General features: G+C 41.9%; 1 protein-coding gene across 2 annotated transcripts in view; it reads left to right on the top strand.

Moving 5' to 3' along the window:
* Nucleotides 1–14,750, top strand: part of tmeff2a (transmembrane protein with EGF-like and two follistatin-like domains 2a) — a 117,266-nt gene that overhangs the window by 87,840 nt on the left and 14,676 nt on the right. The window contains exon 5 of one of the 2 annotated variants that reach the window (XM_017470611.3): nucleotides 2,029–2,125. In XM_017470611.3, the coding sequence (XP_017326100.1) occupies nucleotides 2,029–2,125 (97 nt within the window). Of the gene's footprint in view, nucleotides 1–2,025; nucleotides 2,126–14,750 lie in introns of both variants that reach the window. The other variant, XM_017470610.3, reaches the window with a different exon arrangement.

Raw genomic sequence — 14,750 nt, 5'->3', positions numbered from 1 at the left:
TTTTCTCTCATTCCCCCAATCCATGGGATTTGCCCTGCCCTTGGGGAAAAGCAGCGTACCTGTTTTTTAATAAGCTCTGCTCGAAGGCTGAAGTGTAGATTAGATACTAAGCCTAAGGCGGCTCAGCCCTTGTGTCAGACAGAGCACTGGATGCTATGAGCTTTAACTTTGAAATGGATCGTTCAGCCTTGCAGCTCGCGCTTGTACGGTTCTGCACGGACTTATTGATCCCAAACGAGATGAAAGTGCAGTTGTCATCTCTGCCATGGCACTTCTTCCAGCAGGGTGCAGCACAAACAAATAAAATTAAGCCATTCCAAATAATACTAATATCATATTTATTTTCAAATCAATTACCGGCGAGTTTCTAATAAAATAATGCATACATTTAGAGTTTAGTTTCAATTCCAGCTGCAAGGACCTGGTCGATATAGTTTCACTGTGGTACAGAGTGGAATGACACTTCTGTGGTTTTTTGATTTGGTAGGAGAGATCGACTGCCCGTTATTTGAAACATTCTTTATTTTATTTTCTCCTTTTTCTTGTGATGGTGATGGATACTTGCCCTTTTGACCAAAAAGGACAATCTGAGGTATTTTCAGCCCTGTGGTTATTTCAGTATCATTTTCATGGCTCTAGATCCTTCTGCTCCCTGTATTATTATATATTTTTTTTTAAAAAAACACTTGATGCAACACATTTAGAAGAAATTTTTTTGTGCCTTTGAGAATATTATTAGAGGAGGTTCATGCCCCTTCCTCAGATACTAAACCTGATTACAGGTTAGGACGCATGGACATCCCATATTAAATCAGCACCTTATCACAATCTTATCAGTTTCTGCCTCAAGAGATGCTTATCCACTGATTCTCGAAATGATTTCCTTTTCAGAATGCACCTCTTTAGGTTGAGTGATGGCATAGCATATGTAGTATCTGCATGTATAGGTATAGGAGGAGTTCACTTTCTTGGGCGTCTGCAGTTTTGCACACTTCTGCTTTGACCTTGTGACCCGCCGGAGATTTGTCCCGGGTCGGCACCTCATCAGCAGACAGACATCACGACACACAAGTCTCAGTTTACTATCAGAACAGTGACAGATAATCCTGATCATGATCAGGGTCTTACTAAAAGTGTTTGCTCTGCCAAATCCTGGAGATGCAATGAGAGCACAGAGGGACAGAGAATAACTTTTGGAAAGACAAAAGTGATGGAAGAAAACTTTGTTTAATTAGAAGTGGGCATGGGGTCAGGAGCAAGAACAGGCCATGGACACATAAAAAAAAAACAGTAAAAGAGTGCAAAGATTTATCAAATCTGCTGATCAGTGCTACAGGCATCTGTGCAAAGGTGAACCAGGTTCAAGGCCAAAATCCAGGCCATGGATAATCAGACATTCTTAAAAACCAAGTACAACACTTCAAAAACAGTAAGAGTAGAAACGTGCTTTCTTCCAGATCAAATAAGTGCACTTTACCATCAAAACAGACATATTTACTTCTTCAAATTTGCAAACATGTGACAGAAAAAAGCACAATGACTCAGAGGTGATCATAAAAAGGTTACTTCTCGCTCTCATTCTCCCTCCTTCACAAGGCATATAAATAACAATATCACCTCTAATAGAGGGTCAGGATGCTTCAAGAAGAGAACACAATTTAAATTCCGTGGCGTGTGGGATTGCTTTTCCGCCCCTTCCACTGATGAGGGCCCATATGTGATAGCAAGCGGCTTTAAGATCCCGCCACTCACGGGAAGTCACCATCTGAGCAACAAGTCAGAACTCATCAAGATGAAATGAGCAGAGAGGCTAGAAAAAGATCAGTGGGGGATTTTGACCGGGCTTGAGATCACTGAGAGAGACAAAGAGGGAATTGGAGTTGTGCCTCACCATATCCCCTCTGTCCTTTTCCATCTCACTTGTGAAGGTCTTACTATCACTTTCTGGGTAATTATTACCCAATGCATAACATGTATTTTATTTTATTCAGAAAAATTGCCTCTTGTCCTCTGTGTGTGGCACAGCAGGGAATGAGGGCTCAGCTGAGAATGGACAGAAGGAGACTTCAACCTGCGATATCTGCCAGTTTGGGGCAGAGTGTGACGTGGATGCAGAGGATGTATGGTGAGTCCAAAAAAAATTGAAAAACTTCACAAACTTTCATCCTGCAAAATTTGTAAGATTAATGTTTAATAATGTTGTGTTAGGAGCAATAGATGTTAGTGTACTGTTTGTTTGGCCACAGTGATGACTTTCTCTAATTTCCTTGATAGGATTGATGTTACAATTGGCTTTCCAAGGTTTTGCAAAGTACCAGAATGTAATCAAAGCCACTACATTTGTTTGTTTGAGGGTATGTACCAATGGGATGTAGTTATACAGTCCGTACAGGATTCTACTGAGTTTTTTGTGATTGTTGCCAAACATGCTTGATTTTGCTGCGGCTTTTTTAATAAATTTGCAATGCAAGTTGCAATAATATACAGAAAAGTTGATGAAAATAAGCAATACCTGTATAATAAAAAATTATTGCTATAATAGTAACAGTTTTAGGTTATATAGCAATAATTGTGTTCCAAGGTTCAAGATGTATATTGTCCAAGCTAGTGTTCTATTTGTTAGAAGTTAAAAACATCATGCTAATGCATGAAGCAAAACCCCGTAGGTCCTGATTACAACTGGAAGGCAGCTAACTGTAATATTATGTGACTACACTTTACATAGAGTCTTGTGTAAAGAATTTGGATCGATTATGCTTGATATGCATATTTCAGTTCACATTTAATGCGAATACACCAAAATTATAGAGAACATTCCCCATCCTAGCACCCTAGCAAGTAAAAAGGAGAAACTGGAAGGGTGGGTTTTCCACCAAGCAGACAAGTTTACTCAAGTACTCGCTGCGCTTAAGTAGCCAATGGTCAAACCAGAAGACAAACATAACTGCAGTTCTGAGCAAAGGTATCATCATCAACCAATAAAAAGATGCAGCAAAATAACATTTACTGAAAGGGTATTCACGTATTTGCGCAAAGACTTGATTGTATTTCTGGCACACACATTTCCAGTTTAAGTTCCTGACAGTATGTTTGGCACTACATACTGTACAGTTTCAAATCATATAAAATTTGAACATTTATTATCAATGTATTTGAACATGGATAGAGAGTATGACATTTCTTCAGTATAATTCATTTGTGCCCAAATTGCTGCAACAAAGCAGCCTTTTTATCCACAGAGTTCACTTAAATAACTAACCAACCAATAGCACAAAATATGTAAATAAGGTTATATATTAAAATGATGCAACATCCCTGTGAACCGAATCTTTTGATGAGATACACTAGCACTAGATATTCTAGCATATCATCATTTTGGGGATTTATTTTTCTATAACTTTTTGTTAACGTGTCAAGTTGGTCCCCGAATGCTGCTTTGAAACTCAAAAACTGACATGAGATAGATGATTGATTAGCATACGTATTCCATGGGATGCTGGATTGAGGGAGATAATGACAGTTTCATCTGTGTTAATGGAGCCAACATTGCGCTACATCATCAAGCGCTCATTGATATTCAGCAGGTTTCGCAGGGAACCCTTGTCTCGCAACAGCAGGCAATCAGCACAATCAAGCCCTATAGTGGTCATCAGGCTTTCTGTTTTGCTAACAAAACTTGTCAGTGGCAGGTTTTTTACAACTAATTATTTTGATAGTTAAACCGGCTGATTTGTATTCAAGCCTCCAGTCATGGAAATAGATCAGCTTTATGGTTCGTATTACAAAATGAATTGGATTAACATATCAACCGGGGACCATTTTTCTAGATTTTAATACAGTGACCCTGCTGTGTTTAGCGTGCCACTGCTTCTCTGGACTGATCAAGAAAGATGTGTGTGTCTTGTTAGGATATATGGCACCATGGACTATCTAATATCAACTGATATTAAATGAAAATCTGACTGTCTCCATGGTTGGATCTTCCAGCAAGACAATGATCCAAAATATACATCAAAATTAACACAAAAATGGCTTTCTGACCACAAAATCAAGGTCCTGCCATGGCCATCTGAGTCCCCTAACCCATTGTTTAACCTTCTGTTCATTTGTTCAAAAAATTCACAAAAATGCTCTGCTCTCATGGATATCAAACAAACACAGGTTTATCCAAAAAAAGTATTTTTTAAATATAGGTGTGCAACAATTATAGGCACCCTTTTAATCAGTACTTTGTGCTACCTCCCTTTGCCAAGATAACAGTTCTGAGTCTTCTCCTATAATGCCTGATGAGGTTGGAGAATACATGGCAAGGGATCTGAGACCATGCTTCCATACAGAATCTCTCCAGATCCTTCAAATTTTGAGGTCCATGCTGGTGGACTCTCCTCTTCAGTTCACCCCACAGGTTTTCTATGAGTTTCAAGTCAGGGAACTGGGATGGCCATGGCAGGACCTTGATTTTGTAAGTCAGTAAAGCATTTTTGTGTTGATTTTGATATATGTTTTGGATCATTGTCCTGCTGGAAGATCCAACCATGGCCCATTTTAAGCTATATGAAAGAGGCAGTCAGGTATAGTCAGGTTATGTGGCAATTTTGCACATCACGTGACTATAAAACAGCACATGTGAACCACTTCATCAGCCTCTATTATCTGATGCGAAGACACAATTCACAGGCATGCCCCGGTATGACAAAGCTACGCAATGTCTCGTTCCCTTCTCAGGGAACAGGGTTACATGTGTAACCCAGATGTTCCCTTTCAAAGGGAACTCAATGTTGCGTGAGCTTTATGCTGTGGTAATGAGAATACCTACTCCATCGTACTGAGGGTATGCCTGTTCAAAAAGATCCGAGCCCAAAGATCACTGCAAGACACTCGAGTCCAAACTGTAATAGTGACTGAATGTGTGCAACATAGAGGACCCCACTGCAGCACATACATCCTGTAAGGGTACGCCTTTGGATAAAGCCTTCAAGGAGGTTACCCCCCCCCCTACTGGAATGAGCCCTCATGCCCAGAGACTGGGCGCATCATAAGCGATAGAGATTTCTTTCACTATCCAATTACAGATGCGTTGCTTAGACACAGCATCACCTCTACTGGCGCTGCCAAAGCAGACCAGCAACTGCTCTGACTTACTCCACTGGCCAGAGCATTAGATGTAAGTACAGAGAGCCCTTATTGGGCACAGTAGGTGCAATTTCTCTTGTTCCAGTGTAAGGAACAGAGGAGGGCAGAAAGCCTGCAACACTATCGGCTGGGCAGCAGACCTAGGCACTTTAGGAATATTATCCAGCCTGGGATATACTGTAGGAAAGCATTGGCTAATCCAGGGGCAAAGTCAAGGCAGGAAGGGGCAAGAAGGAGAGCTTGTAGATCTTCTACTCGCTTGAGATAGGGCCAGCAGAAAAGCTATCTTTAGAGTCAAAAGCTTCTCTAAGGCTGACTCTAACGGCTCAAATGGGGTGCCTGACAGACTTTTCAGGACCACAGACAAGTCTCAGGAAGGTATGCATGGTCTGCAGATGCAAATGTTGGCCACATAGACCCTGATTGTAGAAGATGTCAACCCTGCTAAGAAACGTCCCAGTAAGAACTCCCGGACTGTAGCTATTGCACAGTTTACTGGGTCTAATTGATGTTCCTCATACCACAAGACAAAAAGTTTCCATATTTCTGGCCGTGGGTGATAAATCAACCCCCTGGCTTGAGACAGTAGATCCCTGCAAACAGGAATCTCCCAGGGAATGCCATCTAGCAGGGATATTATCTCTGAGAACCATTTTCGGCCAATAAGGTACTAGCAGCAGACGTAGACGGTCTTGGCAAACTCTCGCTAGAGCTTGTGAGAGCAGAGCAATCGGGGGAAAAAGATGTGACATTGGTCACATGTGCACCATGGCCTCCAGCCCCAATGGTGCGAGAGGAGAGAGGGCGAACCACAGCAGGCAGTTTGTTGCCTCCTCAGAGGCGAACACATCCACTTCCGCCATACAGAACACATCCACTATACAGACTCCACCAATTGTGGATGGAGCCTCCAATCCCTTGGCCTCAGCCCCTGCCTCGAAAGGATGTCTGCCCCCACATTCCAGTTGCCCGGAATGTACATTCCACTCACTGACAAAAACTTTCCTTTCCACTGCCCAGGAAAGAATTAGTTGCTCCTGCCTGAACACGGGGCGCAAATGTTACCCTCCCTGTTGGTTGATATATGAGACCACTGCTGTGTTGTCTGTCACAAGTAACACATTGTGTCCTCACAATTGAGGAAGAAAGAATTTCAGTGCTAGAAATATGGCCTGCATTTCTAGGCAATTTATATGCCACTCCAGATGAGGACCACTCCAGAGACCGTGTGCTGGACAGTCGTCTAAGACCGCACCACAGCCCATGAGGGAGGCATTTGTCATTACCATCTTGTGATAAGGAGATGCCCCAAGAGTGTGACCCAAGGCTAGAAACCGGGGACATCTCCAAATTTTCAGAGCACTTAGGCATTGCCGAACGGCATCCTCTGATGAAACCCATGACTGAAACCACCAAGGAAACAGTCAACCACTGAAACAGTCTCATGTGCAATAGGCCCAACGGTATGACATTGGCTGCTGCTGCCATAAACCCCAACAGTCTCTCATAGAGACTGGAGGGTATGGCTCAACTCAGCTTTATCTTGCTCAGTGTTGATAGTATTGACCCTACACGTGTTGGGAATAGAAACGCCCTCATCATAGTAAAATCCCATATATCCCGTATAAAAATTGTCATGTGCACTGGAGAAAGCAAACTTTCCTTCACGTTCAATCTAAGCCCCAAGCTCCTCATGTGGTCGAGAACAATATCTCAATGTTGAATTGCCAGTTCCCTGGATCGCGCTAGAATGAACCAGTCATCCATGTAGTTTAGTACCCAGATGCCCTGGAGTCACAAGGGAGCCAGAGCGGTATCCATTCAATGTGAGAGGGGATAAAGCTAGAACAAAGTGATAAACCCGATATTGGTACGTGTTGCCGATATTGGTACGTGGTACTCAGTAACTTCCTGTGACTGGGTAATATTTCTATGTGGTAATGTGCATCTTTTAGATTTATCGTCACAAACCAGTCCTCAAACTGAATCTGTGGAACGATAAGTTTGAGCGTCAACATCTTGAACCTGTATGTCCAAGGAGTACGGTTCAGATGATGCAGATCTAAAATTGGCCGCATACTCCCATCTTTTTTTTGCGGACCAGGAAATAATGGCTGTAAAAACCTCCCTCCTTCAGAGAATGGGTACATGTGCTATGGCCCCTTTGTCCAAGAGGGATCTTACTTCCTGTGCTAACATCACACTCTGCTCTGTGCTGATTACTGTGGTGAGCACACCTCTGAACCTCTGAACTTTTCTATGGTTGATAGAACCCATGGAGACACATTTGCCAGTAGTTTCCATCCAGTAGATGGTCTTTTATTGATGTTAACTCTGCCACATTCTGTTGGAAAGAAAGCATCAGATTTTCATTCCCCACTGACAGCTCGCTGACAAGAGAAGACTGAAAATTTGGGATGATATTGGCTGGGGGAGGCCCTACAGTAATACTATGGGCTAACTGCCCTAACAACCTCACGTTCCCTAATATTTCCGTCTGTGGCCCATCAGGACTGTTCCTTCTTTTTCTGCTTGGCATTTATAATCATTCTCAGATCAAGTGTACTAGCAGGCTGTGACTGTGAAGTCCCTCTGGCTCTCCATGGGGGGAGGCGTGCTTCCACACTCGCCTTCTGTGCCTCCCTTGCACTAGTGCTGGCCCAGGCTCCATTCATGGATGCCCGAGCAAACTTGGGACGAAGGGGGAGGAACTGGTTGAACACCACCATTTGCTGTTTCGCATCACAAAACCTGTCAGCTATTGCATTAACCGCACCGCTGCACAGGGTGGAAGATTCAACAGGGGCGTCCAGCAGGGAGACCCTATCCTTATCCTCATCCCTGAGAGGTTGAGCTATAGGTGCCTCTGTCCTGCAACCAAGTTACCCATTGAACGGCCGATATGACGGGCCATTTGCTAGGTCACCCAGAAAGACCTGCGAAGCTCCACCAGTGCCTCAGGCCCATTTCCCTCCTCGCTGTTGAGCTCACTCAGCAGGTCTGCTTGGTAGGCCTGCAACATTGCCATTGTATGCAGTGACCCACACGCGAGACCCACTGCCGCATAGGCTTTGCCAACCAACTCCGAGGTGGCCTTACATGGCTTGGATGGCAATGCCGGCTCCCCTATATTTCCTGCCATCAATGGAGAGAGGTAGCTCGCAAGTGCCTGCTCCTGGCATAACTCAATACCCATGCTGTTACCCATTCCCAACGATCGCTGAATAATCTGACGTGGCAGGGTTATAAACATGACTAGTGTGTGGTTTTCCCCAGAAGCATGATATTTCATCATGCACTTCTGGAAAAAGGGGAGTTTTCTGTTGTGTGAGGGAGATGTATTTTCACTGGGGAGATAGCGCTCATCCAGCCTGCTACGGGCTGCTTCCTCTTCCCCGGGCCAGTCTAAATTCAGTTTTTCTACCGCCCTACTTATCACTTAAAGCAGCTCTTTTTATGCTTTATATAAATTTTTGGTGCAATGGCTCCCCCTTCTCCTCGGAGTCAGAGAGGGTTGTTTGACTTTCTATACCAGAAGGAGTCACAACGCGAGTTCCAGAGTCCGGAGAGCCAGACCCAGAAGACAGAGCAAGAGATAGAGCAGCGCCTGTCTCTGACCCCTTTTCCAGAGACATACGGGATCCCCAGGACCTGAAGCTCCATCCGCAACGCTCTGAAACCCAACTTTCTTCAGCCAAGAAGAGAGAGAGCCGCTAGTGGAGTTGTCTGATTGTAAAGCACTCACAGTGCGTGCAGTCAGTGAGATTTTTTTTTTTGTTGGAAAAATAGAGAGGAAATGAAACGTCTTTTTGTGAGTGTTCAAACAAATCACCGACGTGCAGTCTCACTGAAGATAATAAGACTGTGGATGTGGCTCACAACTGACCACGGCAGGACTTTAAATAGGCATGATTTCACACAGACTTCAAATACTGGTCACGCGCGAGGGCTTTTCCACAGCCTGAGTTGAGTTATCTTTGAAAGGGAACACTGCACCTTATAGTCTGGTAAATGCGGCAGTTGGAATTGTAATCTCATATATTTAGTGTTATTTTTGACTGTAAGATACTTTCCACTATTACACACTGTTGCTATATGGCAACAATTTACAGTGATACAAGATAAATAAGAGTAAATAAAATATATTTAAATAATAGTAAATAAAATATATGTAAACTGATTCAGTACAAAATGTTAACGTCTAATCAGCCACTTAGCATTTATATTTGTTTTAAAAATATTGACAGAAGCTGCCATATCTCAGAAAAATGTACTGTACCATCATTTATCACAATAGCAGTATCATATTGTCATGTTAAGTAGGTCTCACTACAATCAGAGGGTCTTATTTTATCAGCTCTGGTAATTCTGGTGTATTCTAACTGATAGAAGAGCTAATTGTTTGGTTCAGTGATGGAAAAAGTCGGTTCATAGCTTACACACAAGGTTCAAGACTGTAGTGAGTAGCTTAGAGCTAATAAAAGGTTTTTAATAGAAAATCTAGCTGATGAATTCTGAGCATTATCAATGCCAGCACAGCCACTGAAGTTTTTTTTTCCTCCTGAAAGGAACCCCCACCCCCACCTTTACCCCCTCTTTATTAGGCCATTAGGGAAACTTCTGAGTGTTCTCTGATAAGCATGTTGGCTCTGTAGAGCTGTTTCTCAAACCAGCAGCAAGGGAGAAGAGTATTTATTCATAATGGAAATGGGCTCGTTTCAGACGTGCCTTTCCGCCCCAAGCAGCCTCTCCACTCAAAGCTCTCCAAGGGGAATTACATGTTGGCCTTGTCTAAGATTTAAACTGTTATAGAATTAAACCGCCAAGCAGCAGCACGAGAGCAGAGATATTACGCCTCACCGGAACGAGACAGTCCCTTTCCTCCCTAAGTCTTTCTCTCATTCTCTCAGTGATCGCCCGATTCCAGTTGTTTATGCCAGATCCATAGGGATGGTCCCACACCGCACGCTCACTCGAACGCACTCGAACTGAGGATGACTCACTCACCTCCCTCTCTTTCCCTCACTGCGTCTCTTTCTCTTCTTGTGTCTTGGCTTCCAAACACACTCTCTCTCTCCCCGTCTCACTCTATCTGCCTTTTTTTCCCATTTCCTCCATCCTTTCTCACGTTCTCCCACTTTTTATTATTAATCACTCAGTTTTCCTCTCCCCTCCATAATTTTAGTTGTTTTTGTGTCCTCTATCTGCCTCAGCCCTCTTATTATTTTGGTGTTGTAATATCTTTGCCTCCTTTTTTTGTATCTTTCTCTCTCTTTCTCTCTCTCTATCTCTCTATCTCTGAGTGCCCTATGACAGGATTATAGCAGGAAACAATGGAACGAGGGATTAGAAATGAAATCAATGCTGTAAGCTGCAGTAATAATGTTTTATGTGTCTGTTCACACACAGCTCTAGCCTCACAATGAGCGCAAAGACAAACCAGACTTTGTTTACAAAGATAGCACTGGTCAGATAGAGATTGTGTGTCCTTGTTTTTGTTGTGATGTGTTTTGTGTATTTGTGTGTGTGTGTGTGTGTGTGTGTGTGTGTGTGTGTGTGTGTGTGTGTGTGTGTGTGTGTGTGTGTGTGTGAGTGTGTGGCTGTAAAAGGACAGGTGGACCTGCTGGCGAAGTTTAGATAACAGGGAAACCACATGGCTCTTACAAATCAATAAGACATCCCCTCACTCAGCCTGATAAACACACACACAAACATATATACACATGCAGATAAAGTTTGTCATTGCAGAAATATGTGTCACTGACAGTTTTCATGTTCCATGTCTCACTCAAACACATGCACCAATAATGCCATTGTGTGTGTGTGTGTGTGTGTGTGTTTGTGTGTGTGTGTGAGTGTATGAGAGAGAGAGAGAGAGAAAGAGAGAGTGTGTGTGTTGTTGACGCAGTGTAGTTGCAGTAGCACTAGTGTTTCGAGAAAGTGAGAGGCTGCATTAAATATTAATACTCCAGGCACATTATCCTTTATGACCACCACGGTCACTCTGGAGAGCAAGAGTCTCCTAGCTGTGTGTGTGTGTGTGTGTGTGTGTGTGGGTGTGTGTGTGTGTGTGAACTGAAAGCATTTATGCTGTAGTTCAACTTTGATTTTTGTATATGCCTTCAATATAAAAATAGAGTGGTGGGAAATGGAGTCAAATAAAATACTATAGACTTCCAGCTGTACTATATATATATATATATATATATATATATATATATATATATATATATATATATATATATATATATATATATTTATACACACACACACACACACACACACACACACACACATACACAGTCAACGGCCTCCATTTTATTAGGAACACTTGTACCCCTGCTCATTCATGCAATTATCCAATCAGACGATCCAATCATGTGGCAGCAGCGCAATGCATAACATCATGCAGACACAGGTCACAAGCTTGTCATGTTCATTTCGAACATCAGAATGAAGAAAAAATCTGAGCATTCTCCTGAGCATTTGAATGAGAATGAGGAGAATGGCCAGACTGTTTCTAGTTGACGGGAAAACAACAGTAACTCAAATGCACACTCTTTACATATTCCGCAGACCAGATGTTACACTTCTGCCATCAGACTTTATGACATTCATCTTTTTTCTTTTCTCACTCACAACTCTAACAGAGCTTCAGTGGAACAATCCAGAGCATCTGTGGCTCAGGTGGTAGAGTTGGTTGTCCACTAATTGCAGGATTAGTAGTTCAATCCCCAGCCCACGTGCCTAGACATGCCGAAGTGTCCTTGGGCAAGACACTGAACCCCAAGCTCTTCTGCCATTGGTGTGAGTGTGAATGGGCACTTTAGCACAACTAAGGTTAAAAAGGCGCTATAATAAGTGCTTAACATCTACAATCCAATATGACACCACTTTCTATTAATTAGCATCCTAGTGCCCCAATACTATGCACTTTATTAATTATCTAAGATTTTTGCTGGAGTGTTTCTTATTTATTACACAATGTTGTTGATTTCTTGATTCAGATTAATTTTCTATAGCAGCAGTAGTTCCAGCTGAAAATCACAGGTTTGTATTAATGCTCTTGTTCTAATACATTATCATATATTTGTTATATATAAAAATATGTATATTTGTTTTGTATTTATTTAAGGAGTCTGCAGTGTTAGTGCTCTGCACCAGTCAGAGGTAACTAAGTTCTCAAAGTTCAGGACAGAGGACTCCTTGGTAATAAGACAAGCTGCAATTTTTTTTTTGTCTTATTAACTTCAAGAGAAACAAAGAGACGTCAGTTTATAGCAGCTACTGTATATAAGTGATAACAGGAACTGATTTGTTTCATGTATGTTCCATAGCATTAAACATAACTATAAACTGATAAAAACTAAGACATGCTGTTCATAATTAATAAAAAAAAAAAGTTGTAGACTCTGGTATATATAAAATGTTATAAATCACATCAGGACATTTGGGGTGGGAACAGTGACTCTGCTTCGTGTCAGAACACACCTCACTTCACTGTCCTTGATTATTGTTCATTCCTTATGTATAGTACGTACAAACTGTTACAATTTGTGCTACTGTTAAATATATCAGTAGGGGTTTTCTAAGACATCCTAGGACACAATAGTTCAAGTATTCCAACAGATAAATTATTTTTGTTTTGTTTTCCAAAATCAGACTTGCATGACCATTGCTAACTTGTCCTGGCTTATTACTTAACTATTCCTCTTAAAACTGATTGCTCAGGAACTACGGTGAAACTAATAGGAAATGTAGGACGTAGTAGTCTAGACACAGCAACTCCTGAGAGGGCTAATGTTGTCAATAGTAGTAGCACTACACCTCCACTGCTTATGGGCATTGATTCACACTGCTGCTACACAAGCTGTCTTCCTTTTTTTTTTTAGATACCCGAATCTGGCCAAGTCGAATTTCTGACAGGCTAGTGGGAAAAAAAATTAATAGCTTTTGTCTGTTTTCATGGGTGAATGTGTTTTTGTAGTCAATGAGAATTATGCTCATTTTTCCAGTCTTGAACATTAGAAAACCGTCCACCATTTTGCTTGGATGAGAGTTTTGTGAGGTACAGAATATTAAAAAAATGACAGGTTTATAATTACAACGTCAGACGTTTGGCACTGTTCGGCTAGAAGCATTCAGGGACGGCAGGTTTCTGTGAACTCGGTTTTTTTTTTAGACATTTGTGCTGAGCATGCAGGTCCTCTGGATCTCTTTCTACATCCTAAACTGCACATTACGTTACAAAACTGTATTCATGTAGGTGCCATAAGTGATGAACTTTACATAAGATTCAGTACAGGGACACGCTGCAATTTTCATCATGCAAAAACTTCAATATCATTAATTCATCATTATTAATGAGCTCCACTTCTAGTGCTACACACTGGAATCACACATTTCAGGGCATGCTGTTTTAGGAAAATAATCACCAGCTGGGTGGTGTGATGCATCCTGACTCAGGTTATATTTAATGCATGATGGAGAAGTGGAGCTTTTCTACCAATTATCAATGATATTAACTGTTATGCAGAGGAATCTGCTAATAAATCTGCTAGTTCACAGACTCTGCAAAATGTATTTTCTTGCATAGCAACAAGGTGCCACAGATTTTGTCAGCGTGCGCTTCCGGGTTGTCATTAAATATGTTTACTTTTGGACATGTGTGTTTTGTTACGGTTTATGTCTTGTCTCTGCCCCTGTCTTTTATTGGCTGTCTCCCTCACGTGTCATCATTATTCACAGCTCTTTATGTTTTGCCCTTTGATTTCGTTGTATATTTAACCCCCATGGTTCTTTGTTCTGTGTGCTGTGTGTTTATCGCCAGACCTGTACAGAGACTTTGATCCTTGTTCAGCGTTTCATGGTTTTGATCCTGTTTTGTCCTCACGTTTTTCAATTCTCGTCCAAGCCTAGTTTATGTTCTTTACCAATCGCCTGACCCCTCACCTGTTCTATGCCTGTTTTTACCATGATTTTACCCCAGAATTTTTATGTCTTACTGCCTCTCTTCAATAAAAGTTTTAACTGCACTTGCATCCGTCTCCAAACCCTGTTACATGACACAAGACATTTGTGATGGAACTACTTTTTTTACTGTGTAAACTGTGGTTATCTATTGGACTTACCTTCACCTTGTGCCTGCAATCAAATCACAACCGTGATGCTATTCACAATAACGCAATCCTTCTCTGCTCTATTGTTTAAATATAAGGTTCTGTATATGGGCCTGAACTCTGGATCGGTATGGGATCAGATTTTAGATATCACTGATGTAATTTATACCATGAACTTGTGTGACACTTGCATGTGGTCACTGATGCAGCTCTGATATCAGTGTCATATTGAAAATAGGATTGGTTCATCCCTAATATATATATGGACCAACTGCCACAAAGATGGAAGCACACAAGAACACGATTGTATAGAATGTCTTTGTATGCTGTAGCAGTATAATTTCCCTTTACTGGACCTAAGAGGCCCAAACCTGTTCCAGCATGACAATGCCCCTGTGCACAAAGCGAGCTCCATGAAGACATGGTGTGTTTAGGTTGGAGTGGAAGAACTCACGTGTCCTGCACAGAGCCCTGACCTCAACTCCACTGAAAACCTTT

This window comes from Ictalurus punctatus, chromosome 6, assembly GCF_001660625.3.
Source record: "Ictalurus punctatus breed USDA103 chromosome 6, Coco_2.0, whole genome shotgun sequence".
NCBI classification, from domain to species: domain Eukaryota; kingdom Metazoa; phylum Chordata; class Actinopteri; order Siluriformes; family Ictaluridae; genus Ictalurus; species Ictalurus punctatus.
This window is presented reverse-complemented; position numbering and strand designations above follow the sequence as displayed.